Source organism: Chelonoidis abingdonii, chromosome 3 (genome assembly GCF_003597395.2).
Source record: "Chelonoidis abingdonii isolate Lonesome George chromosome 3, CheloAbing_2.0, whole genome shotgun sequence".
Taxonomy (NCBI): Eukaryota; Metazoa; Chordata; order Testudines; family Testudinidae; genus Chelonoidis; species Chelonoidis abingdonii.
In genome coordinates, this window is record NC_133771.1 from 144,213,829 (window position 1) to 144,237,723 (window position 23,895).

Here is a 23,895-nt window from a genome sequence, read left to right on the forward strand (position 1 = left end):
AGCACTCAAAGCTTCAAAAGAGGCTTCGGGGAATCATCCTCAGTCACCATCTTGGATAATTATGTACAAACCTACAACAGCATGCTGGGAGCTATTGAAAATATTAGCATGATTGAGTCTCTGCCACAAAGAGCTTGCAATTCAACTGCAATGTAGAGATTTCAGTTGAGACACAAACAATGCATTGGCAGAGAGTGCAACCAAGCCTGTCAAAAACTTCTCTTAGTTTAAAAACATTATAAAATAATTGTTAGCAGAAAGAACAACATTAGTCAAGGTATGCATTACTCTTTTCTGAGCCCAGTAACAGACTCTACAGAGGAACTTGTATGGAGATATGCCATATTATACTAGATGCCCTGAATTATCAGTTTAAGCGTGGTAGATGTGTAGGATTTCCAGACAGAGTTTATGGCTGCTATCTTGGGTTTACTTCACAGAAGTAGCAGCCATATTTCAGCTATAGCTTAATTTTCAATTAATTGTCCAAACCCCGATATGCAGCTTGATTGAGAACTAACAGTTTTCAGACCCTGAACACAAAAGAGGACTATTTTCGTCCTAGCAACTCCGCCTCTCCACTTCAAACAGCCAGATTTCCCATTCTAGAGGTAGCTCAGGAGAGCAGTGCTGAAGCAAGCGGTATCTTCTTGGCACATCAGAGGGATGTGTGTACATTTCCATGTGTACATGTGTGATTACAGGAGCAAGGAAACAGGCAAATGTGTGTGTTACATGTAGGTGTTTAGGTGAATTAGCAAGTGTTCAGAATAAAAAGGAGAGAGAGAAATTAGCAGAAGGCTGAGGAGAGAAATAAAGGTGCAAAGGGAAATTTGTTATAGGACATAATATTAAAAGGGCGGATGAAGAGAAGTGATAGAAAACTAAGGACAAAACCTAGAAATAGGGGAGCAGGCAGAGAGGAAAATGGGAAAGAGGGAGAAAGTTGTGAGATGATGACTAGAGGAAGAGATGAAACATTTGGAAAACTAGAACTAGGAGTGAGAGATAAGGCAGGTATGTGGAAAGGAAAACAAGAACAGCAACTAAACAAGAGCAGGAAGTAGGTAGAATCAGTCAGAGAATAGGGAAGGAAAGCGATGAAGAGAAAAAAAGTTGAGAATAAATAATCCTATAATTTTAATTTAAATCACTTACTTAGGCCTTTTCTACATGAGATAGTTATGGCTGTTCAATTTAAAACTATCAAGTTAAAGTGGTGCAAAATCCCTGTATGGATGCTTGCTCTTATTTCAGTTTAAGAATCACTTATTTCAGTTTAGCTTAATCCAATTCCCAATTCTTAAACTAAACAGAAATAAGTCTGTTTTAAATCAAAATAAGAGTCTACCCAGGGGGACTGAACCATTTTAATTGAATTCATTCATGATCACACCTTTGTCATGTAGCCAAGACCTTAGATTGAAAACTTTTTGGAACAGGGGACATCTTACCGTTATAGATTTGTTTCAAGTTTAGCATAACTGGGCTGTGACATCTAGACACTACCACAATACAAATAAACATCATCATCAAGGAGCTAGAAGAGGACAGAGAAAAGTAATGATGCACAACTTTAAGGGAAGCATTTTCTGAACTGTTTCTACATTTTAGCAGCAAATTACAGTTTAAGATTCTGGGGACAGCAAACAATAAATGCATTGGAAATCCAGAATGACACAAAGGATTCTATCCTTTTTGTACTGCTCATTTTCACATTTAGTGCATTATTAACCTTTATTCTTAACATTTGGTTGCTCCTGCTGCAGAATTTCCATTTTGCTGCAGAATTCCATAAAGTAGTTCCAGAGAACCCAGGGAGATCTTGCTTCAGAACTTTGGCCCAATTTGCTGCAGAGCACATGGACCAATCCATGTAATCACTGAAAGAGCAGTTCCATTTTTTTCTTTCAAACATGAGCAGAAAAAACCCCATTGATTTCAAAGACAATCTAGCACTTGAGAAGTGTGGACTTTGCCTGAAAGACAGATTTTACCCTGTTCTCATGTTTCTGAGAAAAACACTATCATTCCAGAGCTGCTACTAGAGGCAGAACATCTCATCAAAAAATTACCTGGTTCTCAAGTAATGTGGAAAATAATCTTGAATGATTGTCTTATCTGGTACAGAGAAATACATCTTAGAAGAGGTCTATAAAATACATATGGAAAAACTGCCATATATTTGAAGAAGAAGAAAGAAGACTGGAAATAATTAGTTAAAATAAAAACAGCCTCTTCTTGCAGAGAGTATAAAATATCTGTATTTTTTTATCCTCACACCCAGAAAGCTATGTACATTTAACAATATCAATATATAATACTATAAAAACTACCTTCAGCAACCTCACTAGGCAATTTTTTAACAGCACACTAACATTTTAAGATAGAGAAAGAAAAGTAACATCCAGTGGAAATAAGAGAGATAATTAGATAGAATAAACAGCAATTACCCAAGTTGGAAGCTGGCCAGGATCACTGCTCTTGCTAGAGGTGCCGTAGAATGTTTAATGACCACAAACACCACTTACTGCAGCGTCTTGGCCTTACACTCAAGTACTAGTCTGACCCCACTTAGCATGAGATGTGACAGGATCACAGTACAATACATAAGGTGCATTTTTTAGGTGTGTGATTTTCACCTCTCTGTTTCTCACAAGGCTATCAAAATGCACCACAATCATTTGGCAGATCAGCATAATGTGACCACTAATGGTTAGTGGGTAGCATGAGTAAAATGTTAAGAGTGCGCAATGTCCTGAGGCAAACTTCCTGTAATTCTTTCAGCCCGGATCCCAGTAGGAATTTGCCAAGTATGCTATTTTTAGAATGCTTTTATTCCTCTTCAGTGTTTGGATACAAATATGCATAATTTGCCCAATCATTTCTCTCACAGACTTTGTAACGTATTAAATTGTTAACTGTAGTTATTTGCATAATAAGTACAGTTTCATCTTGATGTAGAAGAACTTGTGTGTATCTTCTGATTAATGTTAATAAATGTTATGTGTAGATCATAGAACATCAGGGTTAGAAGAAACCTCAAGAGTCCAATCCCCTACTCAAGGGAGGACCAACCCCCAGACAAATTTTTGCCCTGAAATCTAAACGGCCCCTTCAAGGATTGAACTCACAACCCTTGGTATAACGGCTCAATGCTCAAGCCACTGAACTATACCATAGCCAGCATTGCTATTATATAGTTCTGTTTTCAGAAGTTTATAATCTGGTGTTAAATATTCTTGGACTGAATCTTGGCACACAAGGTTTTAGCCCAGGAATAGATTTTTTCACAAAACTAGAAAATAATGGGATTAAATACTTTGGAATCCATGGCCCAAATTCAGCTGTGGTTTAACTCCACTGACTTCAATAATGTTATACCACACATGAATTTGACCCTTAAGTATATAATACCACATTGAATGTAAATGCATGCATGTATATTCTGTACTTTCCCATTCTTTGTTTTCAAATTATTTGAAAAATCTGTTTGAAAATAGATCCTGAGAGATAATTTAACAAATCTGCACTTAAAAAAAAAAAGACCAAAAATTATGGAACAAAAACAATGGTTTTGTTCATAAACACACAATGATTTGATGTCAGTCCCCTCCCCCAACCACACACTATGTGATTGTTCTGTATGAGCACACGAATGTAAAGTTGGCTAATTGTCCTTTTGTGCAAAGTGCACATGATGATATAATCCCACATTTGATGTTTTATTATTGCAGCCATTTGTAATGATTATAAATTAAGATGTGCCCTTCATTTGAGATATTTAGTAGCACAGATGTTGTATTTGTAAAAATCTTACAGGAATGCCTATACAAAAATGACAAGCTACCATCACAACATTCCATATAAAAATCAAATGCAGATACAATTCTTGATTTGAAATTTTGTTAAACTGTAATGCTTTTAAAAACATTAAGTGAGTATAAGCAATCATTTGACATCATTCTAAATAAAAGAGAATGCTATTTAAAGTAATATTTCACTTTGTGTTGTCATAATCAGTAATATGTAATACAAGTAAATTAAAATGAAAAACTCACTCTTGCATTTTAATTGCATAACTGTAAAGCTTTCATTTAAGGACTTAATCCTGCAAAAAAGATTGCACTTGCTTAACTTTATATACGTGAGTAGTTTAATGGGCTTCAATGGGAATGCTCTTGTGAATAAAGTTAAACATGGGTGTAAGTGCTTGCACTTATGGGGCCTAACTGTGGTAGACCAACAGATCTAGCTTGTCTTTATAATAAGTCAGTTGCAAAAGCTCCCTCCATTATATTGTGACCATCATTCTGGACTGTATTCCAGAATTTGTTTTCCATTTGTACAGCCTCTTTAAACACTCACGCTTCAATACATACTGAAGTTTACAAGATTATTTAAAGGCTCCAAAAAAAGCTGTGAAATCTTCTTTGTAGTAACAATTTTTCATTTCTTCTTTTAGAGAAGTGTCACAGACCAGTTTGAGAGGTTTGCAAGCTTCTCAGTATGTTGCTTTGCAGAAACCTATGCAGCGTGAGAATGTGGGTAAGTGTTGCTGTGCAAACCTGATGCATGGATTTTAGAAAATCCAAAATGGTAATCAGGATTTTATGGCAAAATCCTAATTTTTGCATTCTGTGTGGGTCAAAATATAGTTTTACGATCATCTTTCCTTTAGAGAACTAAACAGCCATACGCTGTACTTTAAAATGTTGAATGCATGATAAATTGTCTTATTCAAGTATGATAATATAAAAATCATTTTAGGATAATTCTTCATTTCACATACAGTCAAATCTCTTATTCAGGGACATTCAGAGCAAGTATACTGTGGTATAAATGGACTTTTTTACTTTAACTCACACATTCAGAATGAAGGTTCCCATAGTAACATTAACTAAGCCACTTGCTGTCCAATTATAAATAGGACAACTAGAAAGAGAACCCATCATATTGCATGTCAATTTTACTGTGAAAACTGAATTTATTCCATTAAGTATATGAAATATTTAAATACCCTACCCATTCCCAAAGTTAAAACATATTTATTAAATAAATATTTGCCTACTAAAATACAATGGTGCTTAGTTTTAGCGGATTGTGCAAAAGAAGACTCTGGGCCCAATTCTCCTCAGCTTGCGCTCTGCAAAGTTATGCAACACCTGTGCAAAACAACTCTAGAACACCAGAAGCACTGTGAGTGAAGAACCTATGCAGTTATTACCCATTTTACAGTGTATCTGAAGTATAGGTTTGACACCAAGATCTACTTCAAAGGAATTCTACAGTCATTTGACAGAATGAATAGAAACAAAGAAAATGAAAAGGATTTTGCCAGTCGATTAAAAAAAAATGGAGTGGATTTTTGCACTTATGAAAGAGAGAAGCTAACAACATTCATTAGGACCAGCTATGAAGCGGGCAGATGCTGTGAAAGCTTTTATGATACAGCTCAGTCCTAGCCTCAACATCTTTGTTTTTTCCAGAATTCAACCAATGTTGGGCAGAAACTGATAAATGCAAATTGGTGTCAGCAATGTAGTGATAAATATCTACAAGGTACAAATAGTTAATATCTTTTAAAAAATGTAAATAATGATATTGACTACATATATGAACAAATAAGACAAATACATTTGCAGTTGCACTACTAGACTGAAACAAGGGACAGGAACCCTCATGCTTCTGATCATAAGTTGATTTTATGTGGGAGTCAGTAAAAAAATTTCATTTATGGTACTACAACACACACATGGCATTGTGGGATGGAAGATTCACCTTTCTTTGATGCTGCTGATATGGCAGTTCTTATGTTAAGATATTAGACGACATAGACAACCAAACTCAGTGCACCTATAGCCTGAAAACAGATTTACAAATTAGCTTGAAATGAAGATATGGTGCATTAAAAATATTGCCACCTACCTGTAATTGCCTTTCTGCAGAAAATCTAGTATTGCAATTGCTTAATTTACTGGACTATCTGGAAAAGTCTTTGAGTAAATTCCTTGCAACGCATAGCAGAAGCATACCCTTTTCCCAAGAAATCCAGTTTTCAGTGGATTCACAACATAGCCAATTCTTTCCCAGATCAGATGACAATGTGGATTTCTTAGAATATTCATGTTAAGTACATGATTGATGACCAAGAACCCCTTTGCACCAATAGTGCTTTAAACAGTATGAAATTCAATTTGAATCTTACCAGAAAAGACACTGGGAATCTTGGAAAGAAAACTTTTGACTGTACGAATAGGAATCCCATTTTTCTCATCCTGCATGCGTGCTATGATGTCTTCCATCTGAATATAAAGAAAAAATAAAAACAGCATTATTTCTTAGCAGAAAACTATTCTCTGAAAACCTTAATTCAGCCTCCCAGAAATGAGGGCCTGCTATCTTTGAGTTTTTTCCCTAATAATTTTGTTTTTTATTTGAAGAGGATAAAAAACCACAAATTCTTTATTTAAGAACAGCATTAATGCAATGAGAGTTTGTGCTCCAAGAATACTTGCAAGAGGAATGCTGAGGCATAGCAGGAAGATTTCATTCTGAAGAGATTACAAATCTTCATTAGAGACAGAGTCTCACATTCTATTAATGTTACCCAATATAAAAGAAAACAGTAGCTTTTAGAGTGTCTAAAGCAGCTATCTAAACTCCCCCCTCTCCCAAAAGATTCCAGAATGGCGTCTGTAATAGTCTCATTCATAGGTAGTTTAGATGCTGTATTTTCCTCTATTCAAAAGCCGCAAGCCTCGATTTAAATGGAAGTTATGAGTGCTCATTTCCTCGCACGAAAAGACCCATGCAGTCTTTTTGGTGATTGAGGACTGTATCAAAAAGGCTATTTGAAACTAAAATGAAGCTTTTAAGTCAATAGCAGCCTATATTCCCACATCTCTCTTGAGACGAAGAGAAAGAAAGGACAAATGTTCATGGTGGGATTTGCCTTCCACTGAGACAGTACAGCCAGAAATGCAGGTTGTTCTCCTGGTAGCTGGCTGGCCAAGAAAAGTCTTCAGCCCTTTTGTATTATTATTTTGGGTACTTTTATTGTATTAGCTAATTTATGCCTGACTAGATTTTACAAGCCAACTGGGCCTGCACTTGTTCTAATTCAAGCCAAAACCAAACTTCTGTTGGCTACAAATGAAAGCATGAGCAAGCCTTTTTATTAAGGAATCATGGCCAAAGTCCTGACAGGCTGATTAGTGGATATGTTATATATGGAATAAGATATCCCAAACTTTATCCTGATATATAGTAGACTTTAATAATAAAACACAAGTTAGATAAATTCTCTCTGTATATATTTTAAAATATACATAATGAAATAATGATTTTACCCCGTACATTCCTTCATTGTCATTAGTAATAGAGAACCAAGGATTTTCCATGGAGCTTGGATTCTATGTTAAAGTACATTTTACAATTTTTGATTACCGAGAATACTTGGAGACACATTTCTGCAAACGCACGTGGATTATATACAGACAACTCCATTAAGAGCACACGGGTCCAGCTGTATAGGTCAGTGTTTCTCAAACTGGGGTTTGTGTAGGGAAAGTCCCTGGCAGGCTGGGCCAGTTTGTTTACCTGCCCCGTCCACAGGTCCAGCCGATCGCAGCTCCCATTGGCCACGGTTTGCCGCTGCAAGCCAATGGGAGCTGCTGGAAGCGGCGGACAGTAAGTCCCTCGGCCTGTGCCGCTTCCAGCAGTTCCTATTGGCCTTCAGTGGTGAACTGTGGCCAGTGGGAGCCGCGATTGGCCAGACCTGAGGACATGGCAGGTAAACAAACCGGCCCAGCCCGTCAGGGGCTTTCCCTACACAAGCGGCGACCCCAGTTTGAGAAACACTGGTATAGGCAAACATATGTTCACACACAAGATATGCATTGTAAGTTAAGTGCATAGTAAGATGTGGAAGACTAAAAATAATGCTTACAACTACAGGTTACTCAAAATGTAGCTCCAAAGAAAGGAGATGTTCATTATATTTATGGAGAGTAAATGAAGTCAATGCCTGGTCTTTGGATACACATTCTGGAAACAAAAATTGGATATTAAGAACTGACTAAGGAAACTGAAATAGTGTGACAAGTCACCTGACTATTGGAATCTGGCCCTGCATTTACTATCTAAAGAATAAAGAAGACCCTGCCTCTATTGAAGTTAATGGGAAGGTTGCTGTTAACCTTAATGGCAATCCTGAATGGAAAAAAAAAAAGTCTATCAGCTTTAGCATAAGATTTTCATTTCAGATTAAAGATCTATTTTCGACCATGGGTGAAGTAACTAGGACAACTAGAGCAGAATTTGGCCCTAGGATGGTTCTACTGAATCTGCCTCAGAGGACTCTGCGATGTGTTGTTACACTTCAAGTTCAGAAATGAAGATCCCCTTTCTGAAGCTCTAAATATCAGCATTGTGGACTCACTGGCTTAATCAGTATGCATTGATTATAGTTTAAGTGAGTTTGGATGTTCTGAAACAGAACACCTGCCTCCTAATTAGTTACAACAGAGCTGGGATTTCTTGCATGTGCTTAGCTGGATTAGAAAGCCTAACTTGTCTCATCTCACAAAAACAGCACAAACAATGGATTTTTTAAGACAATCACTGTACAATATTATACATAAGATCTCAAGAGAATGAAAAGTAGAAGAAAATGCTTCAATTTATGTCTCCAAAACATCTACTTCAATACATCTCAGTACATAGCTAAATTCCCAGTGTGTACAATTCTTTTTTTTTTCTGTTTTGCCTGTTTTAAATTCAGCAAATGTATAATCTCTTCCATTGCAAAACATTATGTCCTCATTTAATTATATTTGGGAAACAGTCCTCAAGGCTTTTCTCCTCAGTTAGTCATCAGCATTGACTCAAACAATACAAAGGACAGAACAGCTTAATTAGGGAGATAAAAAGAAATTCTCTTCTAATTTTGACTGAGGAGTCTAATCTGGGAAACACAAGCTGCGGTTTGACATAGCAGCCTGTCTTCCTGATGTGTCACAGTTTGCTGCTCAGTCACCTGACTTGATGGTCAAAAGTGAAGTATAAGCTGCTTTGCCTTGCCTGTGTACTAGCTTCTTGCTATTCCTTTATTATCTGCTTATCTGTTTAAACCAGACTCGCTTTGACAATGCACTGGGATTTATTAATCGTAACCTTTATTTAAAAAAAAAAAAACTAAAAAAACAAACAACAAAAGCTGGGGTGATGGGTCCTTAGATTGGTCCTGGAACCTTTCCAGAGGTATGGTGCTCAATGCAGTAAATATTTATCATGGTAAGATGGAATGGCAGACAAGATAACATTGAAATCTCTAGTCACATTACATGTAAGGGAGGAAATATCCAGCAATTTGGAAAAGGGCAATTCACACCATGTATCTATGAACATATTGTTATCTGTCTGCCCCTTGTTTCCATCTCCCAACTTGGAAATCTATATTTGAGGGCAATAGGTCCAAAAGCAGCACTCCATATTCAGGCAAAAGTCCCAGAGATCAGTCAAAGTTTTTTCTGTGTAGGGGATGCAAACTTGGTTCCCATATTTGAAGCAAAATCTATCTACACACTAATGGCCACACTCATACTTGAGGCTTTTCAACTTCCAAAAGAACTTTTAAAAATCTTTTATAATAACTATTACAAGATCAAATGTATATAGTGTTTTGGTTTGGTTTCCAACAGCATTAAATGTCAGTGAGGGTGACAGTACATATTGTATTTTGTCTCCTTCCCATTTTCCTCTTTATGAATTTATAAAAAGATGGAGAGTGCGAGGGTTGAGACAAGGGGAGGCCACTACAGAAGATGAATGGACATGGACGTACAGGGACCCAACCATGCTTACATTAAGGAAGCAATAGCAACCTTTTATTTGTACTGTGTAGAGCTATATGAATAAATGATATTTCAGTTCACTGGCAGTCACAAGTGCACACACACACACACACACACACACACACGTTCACCCTGAGTTGAAACTAAAATGGTTAGGATTTTTTGGAGAATTGGGAAAGTTTTTGCATTAAACAAAACATTTAGATTCTGAGTATTTTAACCCCTTTAAATAATAATTATAAAAAGCAAGAAAATAAAGGTCTACGTTCAGAAAAACAGAGACAAGATAGTTGGAGTGCAGTTTCCCCCTTTCTCTTATAACAGATAGCCTAAAGCAACGGTAGGCAACCTATGGCATGCGTGGCGAAGGTGGCATGTGAGCTGATTTTCAGTGGTACTCATACTGCCGTCCTGGCACCCAGTTCGGAGGCTCTGCATTTTAATTTAATTTTTAATTAAGCTTCTTAAACATTTTAAAAACTTTATTTACTTTACATACGATAGTTTAGTTATATATTAGACTTAGAGAAAGAGACCTTCTACAAAGGTTAAAATGTATTACTGGCACATGAAACCTTAAATCAGAGTGAATAAATGAAGACTCAGCACACCACTTCTGAAAGGTTGCTGACCCCTGGCCTAAAGGTTAGGGCACTTATTGAGATGTAGGACATGCAAGTTTGAATCCCTGCCTGGGAGCAGGAACTTGAAACCCAGGATCTGTCTTCTCCTGGGGAAGTGCCCTAACCATGAGGCTAGAGTATATTCTTGGGTCTCAAGCTATCCTGTTTAAGATGTTCCACTTTATAAAAATACCTGTATAATCATTAGATCAGCAAGAGAGAGCTTCTATAGCCTGGTGGCTAGGGACTCTCATTTATGATGTGGGAGATCAAGTTCAAGCTCCCAGTCCAAAGCAGACAGTCAAATCTGTCTTCCCAATATCCTGGGTGAATACCTTAAGTATCAGCTATGGAAGAGACAGGGGGTGCTGCCATCACCTCCTCATCAAGCTGTTTAGAGAATGCCACCTAAATTTTTTGTGAATCTAGCCTGAAAATTTATTTGTTATGAACTATCTGGGGAATTCAGGTAAAGTTCATACTTTAGGTTGACCAGAAACTGCATTTTTTGGTGATAAGTTATTTGTTCAGGAAAAAAAAATTGCCCAACTCTATACCGAGCACATAGAAGTAGAGTGGGAGTATAATGCAATACACCAGTGTTTCCTGAACTTAGGGACACTGCTTGTTCAGGGAAAGCCCCCGGCGGACTGGGCTGGTTTGTTTACCTGCCGCGCCTGAGGTTTGGCCAATCGCAGCTCCCATTGGCCGCAATTCGCTGCTCCAGGGCCAGTGGAGCTGCTGGAAGTGGTGGCCAGTACGTCCCTCAGCCTGTGCCACTTCCAGCAGCCCCCATTGGCCTGGAGCAGTGAACCGTGGCCAGTGGGAGCCACGATCAGCCGGACCTGCGGACATGGCAGGTAAACAAATCAGCCCGGCCTGCCAGGGGCATCCCTAAACAAGCAGCATCCCAAGTTTGGAAAACACTGCAATACACCATCTAGTCTCTTCTTACATATCTTACTGACATAAACATCAGACCTCTTTCAAGGAACAGGAAACAGCATCTTTAACCCTAAAAGAAACTACACTAGTAGGAGATTTTGACCTTGGTAATCAGGGAAGAGACTCAGTTTACAGTGTCTACACCGTAAAAGGGTGCCTTTCTCCACTGCATGTCTACCCCTTCTGTCTTACTAAGCAACAGAAATATTCAAATCCCTGAGCCTCCAATGAAAAGACTACACAGAATATTCAAAATCAGTCTGGTTATCAATAGTTCAAATGTAGTATTCACTACTGTACAGCAAGAAGAGTCATTCATAATTTTACCAAAATTACAAAGTTCTCTGGGAGAAAGGGCTTGAGCAATTTGTATGCTTTCAAGATTAAAATAGATGAAATTACTTGTCTGCTGTGATAGAATTTAATAGATGTCTTTTTCATACTCTTTGGGGGAAGGATGAGATGAAAGCACAGTCTCTGAACTCTCATGGAAATGATTAACCTCTAAGTGTTAAAGTAGCAAGATGGAGAAATAGAGTACTTATAATTTTAAACCAAAAGACATCCTTAAAATAAGAGTTTCGGTCTTTAATCATATCGAGGTGTGCTGTGATCCCATCAGATCTGACAAAGAAGACCGGAGCTGATGCAATGTTTGGATGAAAAATCTTTCAGGAACACGTATTGAAAGTGGAGTAGAATGGGGCAATGACCATTCAGTAGGTTACTCTCTTCCATCCTAGTGATTACTGATGCTGAGCCAATGTGTGCATCTGCATGGCACTGTGTTCCATTTTGGATGAGATGTAAAACCAAGCATTTATCAAGATATCATAACTCTTTCCTAAGAAAAAAGGTGTTAGGCCTGGCATCCTGGAAAAAAATTCAGATAACTCTACTGGTGTATCTTTCTAAACATCCTCTACAGTTTCCACTGAATATAGTGTAGCTCACTTCCTGCTCTAACTGCTGTGTTGTGAACTGTAAAACAAAAACAAAAACAGATACATTCTAGCAGGGAATGTTTCCTCCACCTAATTCAAAGGGTTAGTTTAACTTTTAATGCTTGCATACTGCTTTGAGACCTTTGAATGAGAGTTGTATAGAAGTGCATTTCTACTGAAATCCTGCACTTAGTAGTACGTCAAAACACTCATTATCTTGAGTGATTAGGGATTGTAGGTTTTCAACTAGACCAGTTTTTTGCTTGAAATAAAAACTGTAGATTTAAATACATAGGGACTTATATCCAGTTCACTGCAAGTGACACACGAAAGTTGTTATAGCTAGAACTAAGAAAGCCATTTTTAAGTTGACACTGAGGAAAATATATGTAATTAGAATGTACTAGATGCTTGACTCAAGTTGAACTCCTGGAAGAGTTTGTTTTTTATTGTTCTTATCAAAATTAGACTTGGAGAGAAAATTATGCCAACAATATGGTAGAATGGGTGTCCCATGAGAATTATTGAGATTTTGAAAACTTTTCCCAGCCTGAATCCGGATGCAAAGTAAAAATTTTGAAGATTTTCATTAACTGATAATCTGCAAGAAAATTCAGGTCAAGACAATAAAAGCATTTTGTATGGATAATTTCCAGCCCTTTCTTTCTCTTTTTAAAAATATTTTAGCATAAATTAGCTAAAATTTCTGAATAAAAGGTATTCCAAAGCAAAAGTGAAACTTTTAATTTTAAAAATAGTGTCAAATTGGGATGGTCCACCAATTTCAACTTTTTTTCCAATTTTTTTTTCAAAACAGGAGGCACGTCATAACAGACCCTTTCCTACAACCAGTTTCAGTTTCAACAAACTGCCATTTCCTCAGAAAATTCCCAGCCAGCCCTAGTAATGAAGCACGAAAGACATCTTTTTTATTCCAATCCTAATGGCCATTTTGAAGAATTTCTGTAGATAATCAATTCTTCTGAAATTCTCAGGTATAGCTGTGTGTCTTTTGTAGAATTTCAACTGGTGGACAAATTTCCAAATTCTAGTCCCCTTACTACACCAATAGCTCTATGAGGAAAAGCGGCCAGAGGAAGAAATCTCACAAACTCCGAATCTACAGCATCCAAGAAATATTGTCAGGTAGAAGCCTCACTGATTAAATGAAAAATAGGCTGTTATTTCATAAGCTTCATAAGCTCATAGATTTTAAGGCCAGAAGGGACCACTGTGATCATATACACCGCTACCTCCCTATAATGCCATCCAATATGACATGAATTTGGATATAACACGGTAAAGCAGTGCTCCAGGGGGCAGGGCTGCACACTCCAGTGGATCAAAGCAAGTTCAATACAACATGGTTTCACCTATAATGCGGTAAGATTGTTTTGGCTCCCAAGGACAGCGTTATATCGAGGTAGAGGTGTAGTCTGACCTTTGCACAGTGCAGGCCACAGAATGTCACCCTTCTGTAGCAGGCCCATAACCTTTGGTGGAGTTACTGAAGTGCTCAAATCATGATTTAAAGACTTCAGGTTATAGAGGATCCACCATTCACTCTAGTTTTTAAACCAGCAAGTGACCAGTGTCCCATGCTGCAGAGGAAGGTGAAAAATCCCCAGGGTCTATGCCAATCTGACCTGGGGGAAAATTCCTTCCTGTCTCCAGATATGGCAACCAGATACCAGGGAAAGAATTCTCTGTAGTAACTCTGAGCCCTCCCAGTTAGCGTCCCATCTCTGGCTGTTGCAGATATTTGCTACTAGAAGCTGCAGATGGGCCACATGCCATTGTAGTTAATTTCATCATACCATCCCCTTTACAAACTGGAGTCATAGTATGGATTCAGAGAGGAGGGGCAGTTTTCCAGCCAGTCCTAATGGTGGGTAACATGAGTTCTGTTTTGCAAAAATGTTAAGGTTTTGAAATTTGTTTAATTCCACATCCAGAATTTCATAATTCTTCACAAAAAAATGGAAGAAGGGGAAAAGATTTTTCAAAAAAGGGCTTCTACCACAGAACAGCGAATAGCCCACTGACTACCTGGGAGGTAGAGGAACCAAGTTCAAGTCCCTACTCCAATGATTATTTGTATAGAGTAAATTTGAACATGGGTCTCCCACCCAGGCTACATCTCATAAGATATGGAAAGAAAGGTACCACCACCTGTTCCACAAGTTGTTTTGTGAGGTCAGTGTTGGTTAGATGTCTAACTCACTTGGGTACTTTTAAAAATCTCACTTGGTGCCTATCTGCATTTTTAGGCACCTAAATACCCTTGCAAATCTGGCCTCACCAATGATTTGTGGATTAATAGACTCTGCACATAGGAAAACACAATGCATATGAAAAACATTTTTTCTACTCACAACATGTGTACAGTATTTATAGAGTTCTATATTTAGTTAATCCACTGTAACAGCATTATATTTACTGGCCCATTCAAAGAAGATATATTTCCAAAATTCAACACTTTAGTTAAATTAAGGTTTCATTTACAAATCTAAGTCTAAGGCTTGCACAGTATGGGCACTGATGAAGTAATAAATTATGGATAATATATAACACTGTACCATCATTTTCTTAGAGCACTATATGAATTATTTTCTTTTCAAAAACTTATTCGCATGCAAGCGACTCCACTGATTCTTTAAGATGGTTTGTGTTTGAAAAATTTCTCAGTTTTGCACACTGTAAATCTGCATGGAGTTTTATAGACTGTGATAGAGAAAACCAAGCCTGCCTCAAAAGGACTGAAACCTAACTCAAAGGGTGAAATCCTGGCCAAAATGAAGTCAGTGGAAGTTTTACCATTGACTTCAATGGAGTCAAGATTTCACCCAAAGAGCACAGGAATACAGAAGTGCAGCTAGAATGGGAGAGGACAAATGGGCATTATTAAGGGGAGGTGGAGGAAATCAACTCTGGAAGCCTTGGTGAAAGAACTGGTAATTAAAGGAGAGGTTTGTGGAATGGAACTTTGAACAGAATAAAGTAGAAGATCAAAATAGTATTTACACATTTGCTAAGATATGATTTGAGCTTCTAAATAGCGTAAATTAGAGCTGGTCAGAACATTTTTGACAAAATGTTTTTTTGTCAAAACATGCTGTTTCATCAAAGTTTATAGATTTCAAAGAAGTTTGCAACAGGAAGTTTCTGAGATCCAAAGTGGATTCGCCAGTGGTTTTCAGGCAGAGACAGCTGACTCAGAAACCTGACTTTTTAAACCCATAAACAAATATTTCAGTGCAATTCCATTTTGTGGAAACATTTTTAAGGTTTTTGTTTTGTTCCAATATGGAATAAAAACAAAAACTGAAGCCTCAAAAGTTGTTGCAAAATGGAACTGTCATCCTCTGGCCAGCTCTAGTGCTAATATTTTAAAGTAGATGAAAACAAATCACACATTTAAAAAAAAAAAAAAAAAAGTTGTGCTTAAAGGGATGGCTCAGGACTAGATACAGCACTTCCAACAATGGAGTGGGGAGCAGCTGTTAGTTCACTTTGCATCTTGGGTGTTATACTGACAGGAGCCACCTGCAAAACCACTAGCCTCAAGATGATGCCATGTAAACAGGACATAGTCACTAGCTAAAAACAGTCACATTACTCATCAAAGTACTTGGACTGACTTTAAGAACCAGTCATTCCATCTCAAGACAAAACAAAACAGATGACATCTCAGATTATGGCAAAGTGTTACTAGTTCATCTGTATGTGTGTTTTTAGATGTGTATTTGTACTATTGGAGTTGTCACCTTTCTTGCTTGCCTTCCAGATAACCCCAAACAAATTCAGCATATGACCTGGTCTCATATCTGCTCTGTTTGTTCATTTTGGAGTGACGGTTCCCAAGGAAGGAGGGGGACTTTCAGAAAACATGCATTAACAGTAGCCGAAATTCTGCAGGAGGAAACCAGAACTCAAAAGAATATTGAATAGTTTGAGGGAAAACAACATTACAGGTGACAACATGATATAGAAATGAGAATTCTACATTAGGATTCAAGGCTGAGACTTCTGTGTATTCTGAAAATCTGTAATGAAGGCTTTGGTTAGTGAGGAGCATTTTATGATACTGTATTATGTAATTCTGAAAGGTGGAATGCTCATTTGCAGAAAACAAAACATGACTACCTTGGAATTTGTGTTAGTGTTTTCCATTAACATTTTTTCTAAGTAGACAGAAATCATAAGCAACCAAATTTCCTCATATTTTCACAATCCACGATCTGACATTTTCAAGGTATTTTTCCCCCAGTTTTAGCGTCCAAAAGTGGGGACCTGCATGGACACTTCTAAGCTTAATTTCTAGCTTAGATCTGATAGCACTGCCACCAGACAAAATATAGTGTTTGGCACACTTTCTGTTCCCCCAAAACCTTCCCTGGGGAACCCAAGACCCAAACCTCTTGGGTCTTAAAACAAGGAGAAATAAACCATCCCCCCTCCTTTCCCCGTCCCAGACCTTCTCTTCCCTGGGCTATCCTGAGAGGCTCCACTGATCCAAACTCCTTGGATCTTAAAACAGAGAGGAATTAACCTTCCCCCCACCTCCTTTCCCCCACTCAATCCCTGGTGAGTTCAGACACAATCCCCTTGGGTCTTAAACAAGGGGGAAAAAATCAATCAGGTTCTTAAAAAAAAAAAAGCTTTAATTAAAGAAAGAAAAAAGTAAAAATTCTCTCTGTAAAATTAGGATGGAAAATGTTTACAGGGTATTCAGCTCATATAGACTAGAGGGACTTCCCCCACCCCCCCCATTAGCCTGAAATTCAAGTTACAGCAAACAGAGGTAAAAATACTTCCAGCAAAATACACATTCACAAGTTAAGAAAACAAACATAAGACTAATCCGCCTTTTCTAGCTAGTACTTACTATTTTGAATATGAGAGACTATTTCAGAAAGCTTGGAGAAACCTGGTTGCATGTTTGGTCCCTATTAGCCCCAAGAGCGAACAACAAACAAAACAAACAACACAAAGAAAGACTTCCCTCCACCAAGATTTGAAAGTATCTTGTCCCCCGATTGGTCCTCTGGTCAGGTGTCAGCCAGGTTCACTGAGCTTCTTAACCCTTTACAGGTAAAAGAGACATTAACCCTCAACCATCCGTTTATGACAGACATACTGCAAGATGACCAGTTTTCATGTAATTTCAGACCTTTAAGTTGTTCTGAGTCTCTGAACGCCATTAAATTCAGAAATACAAATACTAGAACTTGTGCAAAAATGCTCGGGGTAACATTTTAGTCTGTACTCTGGTACAACCTCATCTTTAAGAATTGTATCAGTGTGCAGGAAGCTTTCTTTATCAAATGAATAAAATGGACTCAACAAATCCTTGGTGTAACTTTACTGAAGGCAATGGAATTACACTCAGAATGAACTGGTTTCACATTCTCATTTTCTCTGTGTTCTATCTGTTGTACAGTACCTTAAAACAAACACATTTTGAGTGGAGAACAATGAAAATCCTGTTACTGTGCTTGGAATGTGTGCCGTTCACCTGTCTTCAATCTGAGAACAAGGTAATAGGGAAGAATGCAAATAAACCACAGGATTACAGGCCTAACAGAGCAAGAATAGTGAGTCAGTGAAGACCAAACCCAAAGAAATCGTCATCTTGGCACAATCTGGTCAATATATGCTACAGGTGCCCCTCTAGGCTAATCCATAAAAGTTAGGTGTTGATACAGCCTTTGACCAAGTGGCTGGATGGGCCACACTGAGAACACCACATATAGACTGCAAGAAATAGGGCAGACAATCCCTCAAAACTGGTGGTTTATTCTATAGTTTCACCAAGGCAGTAACAAGAGACCTTCTGCAGTACCATGCTGGTTAATCAAAAGCCTCTTTAGGCATTCAAGCCCCGGCTCCTATCCAGAAAACCAAGTCTAATATAGTGAGAGGTTACTGAAAACCCATTTCACCATATGTGAGGTTCTACTAATCCAGTGGTCTCCAACCTTTTTACAGACAAGATCATTTTTTGAATAAAAGTGCAACTCAGGATCTACCCTGCCCCTTCTCTGAGGCCTCATCATGCTCACTCCATCCACCCTCCTTCCGTCACTCACTCTCCCCTACCCTCACTCACTTTCAGTGGGCTGGGGCAGGGAATTGAGATGCAGGAAAGGGTGTGGGGTGCAGGCTCTGGGAGGGAGTTTGGGTGCAAGAGGGGACTCCAGGCTGGGGCAGAGTGTTGGAGTGTAGAAAGGGGTTCAAGATGCAGGAGGAGATTCGGGGTGCTCACTCTGGGAAAGGGTTCAGGGCTGGGGTGTGGGCTCCCACCTGGCAGCACTTACCTCAGACAGCTCCTGGTCAGCACTGCAGCAGGGCTAAGGCAGGCTCCCTGCTTCCCCTGGCCCCTTGCCACTCCCAGAAGCGAGCAACATGCCCCTGTGGCCTGGCGCAAGGCATGTGTCTCTGTGTGCTGCCCCTCCCTGCAGGCAATGCCACTGCAGCTCTCATTGGCCTCAGTTCCTCGGTCCCAGCAAATGGGAGCTGCAGGGGCGATTCTTGCAGGCACGAGCAGTGCCCAGAGACCGCTTGTCATAAATAGATAACTAGGGTTAATGTTTCTTTTACCTGTAAAGGGTTAACAAAGGAAACCAAACACCTGACCAGAGGACCAATCAGGAAACCGGATTTTTTCAAAGTAAGGGTGGGAACCTATGGAGGTTTTTGGCTTTGTTCTCTGTCTTTTTGTTTTCCTCAGCTGCGAGTAAACAAGCTTTTCTTCTATCTCCAATCTTCTGTCTACCCTTCTGCTACCAAGTTGTGAGTACAAAGGTAGCAAAGCAATAGGCTGTTATATGCTTTGTTTTGTATTTACATGGGTGCTGTGCTGGACTGGTTTAAATTGGCTATTTTTTGAATCAGACTGTTTATTTCTATTTTCTTATAAGCAATAGCCCTGTATTGATCTCTTAATGCAGTGTTTAGTTTATATGTATTTTCTTTTTATATAAAGTTTTCTTTTTAAAACTTGTTGGAGTTTCTTTTCCTAGATAGGCAAGGGGATAGAAATTTCTCTGCCAGGGGTACTGTCTCTCTTAAGGACAGGCAGGGAGGAGGGGAAGCACTACGCTCTGTGTTTACCTCTCCTATGGTCCCAGGGCGGGAAGAAGCTACAGGGGAAGAGAGAAAGAATCATCTCTGGTTCCTTGTGTTTGAGGGTTGTCTCTTCGTGGAAGAAAGGAGACAGGTTTTCTTGGTATTGTGATGTAAAGAGATTACATCAGGCACTCTCAGTTAGCCCAGAGAGCAAAGTCTGGGTGGGAGAAGGAGGGGGAAGGGAAGAGGAGGATTTTTCCCTTGCCAGTGACTCAGAGCTTCTGGGTCTTGGGGGTTCCCCAGGGACGATTTTGGGGGGCTCAAGTGTACCAGGCACTGAATCCTGGTTGGTGGCAGCGAGATCAGACCCAAGCTGGTAAAAGCTTGGGGGAGTTCATGTTAAGCCCCCAGATTTTGGACACTAAGGTCCAGATTTGGGAAGGAGAAGTTTATAACACCCCTGCCTCCCACAGGGCCGTTTCTAGGAGTGGCATGGGGCCAAGGCAAGCAGGGAGTCTTCCTTAGCCCCACTGTGCCACCAGACTTTTAGCAGCCGGAGATTGCGACCGATTCTCAGAGGCTCCAGGACTGACCAGTCGATCACAATCTACTGGTAGGTGACCACTGTATTAATCCCAAAGGATCAAACACTTGCCACCAGATCAATATGTATCTCAGATCTTGCCCAAACACCACACTGCCAGCCAATCCTTGGTAAACTAATTAAAGATTTATTAAGAAAAGAAAAGAAGAAGCTTATACTCAAGCTTTTAGGTCCCTGCTTCAATCCCTAATATGGTGGCCATCACATAGACAGAGTATCTAAAGGGGTGTTTACCAAGGGGACAATAACAGTTAACTATTTACAGACATGTTGAAACTATTTACTTTCAAAATTACATGAGCCTCAGATGGACTGAGATCTTTTCTCCTTCTCACTAAAGAAGTGCATTGATTCTTCCCCTTCTGCAAGTAGCAGTGTCAGCAGTGTTATCTAGATACCTATTCTTTAAAACATCATTGTGTGTAATGTAAAATAAAAGCCCATTAACAGAAAGATGTTTGCCGGTAGCAGCCTGGGAACTAAAATGCAGACTATAACCACTTATATAAAGGAAAGGAAAGCAGAGGAACTATAATCAACCCTCTGGTAACAGGAAAGGGGATTTCTCAAAGCCAAGCAACAATTCATCACTGTCTCTTGTTCGTTACACTATTTGATAAAGTTTCCTGTTAATTAGACCATAACAAATTTAGAGAAATACATGGTTGTCCTCATCATGAAAACAAAGTGCCTTTGGCTAAGTGATTATACCCCACTTTTACATGCATCCTGTGCATAGATAACTGGGTTGAACTATGCTGAGGATGGAAGATGCATTTCACAAAGGATTTTTGATATTTCAAAACATGGTTTCATTCTAAATGAAAGTTAAACCCCAACATTTTGAAAATTCTTTAAAGAAAAAAAATTCAAAAAAGGATCAATTAAAAATTTTGTTTTGGTAAAAGAACAATGTTTTGTTTTGCTTTAGACTTTATGTTATTTTGTATTCAATTACAATAGAATACAAAAATAATGAAGTCATTTCAAAATATTGACTCCTACTTTTGACTCCTGCTATTTTGACCCCTTACTTTTCTTCTAAAAATGAATTTATGGCTAAAATCAATGCAATTTCCGGAAAGGTTTCAATTTTTGCATATTCTGATGGAATACAGTTCCCTAAAAATTCCTCCAACGAGCCCTAGAACTGGGCTTTTAACACATTCTGTAACTCAGACATGCAATACCATGCTTTATATGATGCAAATGTTTCTCTGGTAACCACAAAAAATATGCTAAGCAGAAAATATATAAATTACTCCCCAGCAATTATTACCAGTTCAAAACATTGACACAAAATAATTTGACTAATATAACATTTCTCATTGTTTAGAAGTTAATTTAAAAAAAATACCAGCTGTAGCAGATATGACTCTCCAGAAGTAGACAGGTATTCATGGTTGTGGTATGCAAATACAAGGATTGAGGAGAAAAAAAATGCTACCATTGTGAGTAAATGGGAACTGCTGCAGGCTTCACTCTGGGGTCAGCAGGCCTCATGGTCAGGCTGAAGCCAAACAGTCTCTCTAAGCCTTGGGACAGTTCTTCCCAACAGTCTAGAGGGGCAGTGACCAAATCACAGTTTGTTGTGCACTCCCACCAACTCCCAGAATCCTTCAAGTTCTCTCAGGTGGCTGTGGGGAGGTGGGAAGAGTAGGAGGACCCAGGCGCTCCCACTCCACCAGGTCCCAGCCCATGAGGAAGAGAGGTGAGGAGTGGCTCAGTCCCTTCTGGCTGCTACTCCAGATCAGACCTGACCCCCACCCCCCCGTGTCCGATTCCTACCTCCCCTGTTTTTCTTTCAGTTTGGGACAAGGTGCCAGCCTTCTCTTTATATGGTCTCAGTAAATTCAAAGACCCAGATGGAAGGGAAGAAGTTTCCCAGCTCACTTCCAGAGTTCAGTTGTTTCCCCTAGTCAGGAAGAAGGGGGGGAAAGACGACAGGGTAGGGCCCCAGACTCTCAACCAAGTCTTTCTTACAGTTCTGAGTTTCCCCCCTGTAGATTGCTCTGTTCCACCAGCTACTACTGGTCTGTCTTCTTGCAAGCATCTTTCCTTCTGTCTTTTCCCAACCCGACTGTCAGAGCTCCCCTTTTAAGCAGGTCTTCTGCAGAAAGCATGCCTAACAGCTGCTGAGTGGTGGGGTCTTCTTGGCCTAATACTGTTTTATTAGTCCTTTAAGCTTAGTGCTGGGTCTGTCAACCCCATCAGAGGAACAAAAAGAGTGCTGGCTTATTAAATGAAAACAGAAAATTAAGTTAGCCATGATGCACTGATCAATGGACTTCCTTCAGGTACTCTCTTTAAAAGAATATATATAGCTATATTTAGGTGTAGACTAGAGTCAGTTAGAGAAACTAGGACATAACCATATTTCTTTGGAATATGTGGTTCCACAGAAATCACACTTCACAAAATCTAGTCATTTTTAACAAGGGGAAGTTTCCACAATATTAGTTATATTATGTATCTTATTACAACCCAAAATAAAAAGGTCAACATCAAAACAAAATGTTTTGATTTGATCAAAGGAAAAATAAAACATTGGAAAAAAAGAACTGTTTCAGGTTCAGAAACAGAATTTTCCTTCTGAGAATTTCAAAATTTTCAGTTCTCGCCCCGATTTGGAACGAAGCCAAATTTTGGAAACTCGAAATCCTTCACAAAACAGAAATTTTGTCCTATGAATGAGTATAGTGTATACTACAAATAATTCCTGAACAAGGTCTTAATGGTTAATTTCCTACATGTTAATGTTTTCAATCTTCAATATGCACTATATTTAAGATTATCTTTTTGTATCATTACCTAGATCAATGCATTTCCAGCTCATTATCACTTTAAAAGAAATCCCCATTGGACAGAAATTTGATAGGCTGAAAACTACTCTAGACCTTGTTAGAGTTCCATGGAGACCAAGCCTCAGTTATCAATTAGGGATCAATGCAACTTTAAAAATGCAGGGATGAGAGAGGCAATCGCAAGAGGCAGATGTCCTTATTTTTGGTTTTCAGCTTCACTCTCTCTGAGCAATATATTTGCATCCAATTGCTCAGTAGCATATCAGTAAGATTATATATAAATGATGTAAGATTTTTTTTTTTTAAAAATGGTTTCAATTCTGCAAAATTAATTAAATTTTAAAATTACATAACTGACAATTCCAAAAACCCATCCCCTTTCCCAGTCATTAAAACAAGGTCTAGTTTCCCTTCAAGCCTATTCTACTGAATCACACAAGGTATTAAAGCACATGCCTAATGTTAAGCCAATGATAAATTCCATTGACTTCAATGAGACTAGTCCAGGGGTCGACAACCTTCCAGAAGCGCTGTGCCGAGTCTTCATTTATTCACTCTGATTTAAGGTTTCACGTGCCAATAATACATTTTAACGTTTTAACAAGGTCTCTTTCTATAAGTCTGTAATATATAACTAAACTATTGCTGTATGTAAAGTAAATAAGGCTTTTAAAATGTTTAAGAAGCTTCATTTAAAATTAAATTAAAAGGCAGAGCCCCCCCGGACTGGTGGCCAGGACCCAGGCAGTGTGAGTGCCACTGAAAATCAGCTTGCGTGCCGACTTTGGCACCCGTGCCAAAGGTTGCCTACCCCTGCACTAATCACAGGCTAGTGGGGGCACACATGCTAAGCTTCAAATACCTGCTTAAGGCTGGGATGTTCTAAAGAGACTCAGGGACGCAGGCACCTAACTTCCTAAAAAAGTCAATGAGTCAGCACATGTGCACAGAACTAAGCATTCGGCCAAGTGCTTTGCTGAATTAGGATTAACATGACTATGAAGTTTTCAGCGTCCTAGCTTATAGTTAATTATCTTTTTGCATTAT

General features: G+C 38.8%; 1 protein-coding gene across 4 annotated transcripts in view; it reads right to left on the bottom strand.

The window, feature by feature from the left end:
- RGS7 (regulator of G protein signaling 7) overlaps positions 1-23,895 on the bottom strand; it is a 446,471-nt gene that overhangs the window by 217,669 nt on the left and 204,907 nt on the right. For all 4 annotated transcript variants that reach the window (XM_075064188.1, XM_075064190.1, XM_075064187.1 and 1 more), the window contains exon 3: positions 6,209-6,305. In XM_075064188.1, coding sequence (XP_074920289.1) covers positions 6,209-6,305 — 97 coding nt within the window. The remainder of the gene's footprint in view (positions 1-6,208; positions 6,306-23,895) is intronic.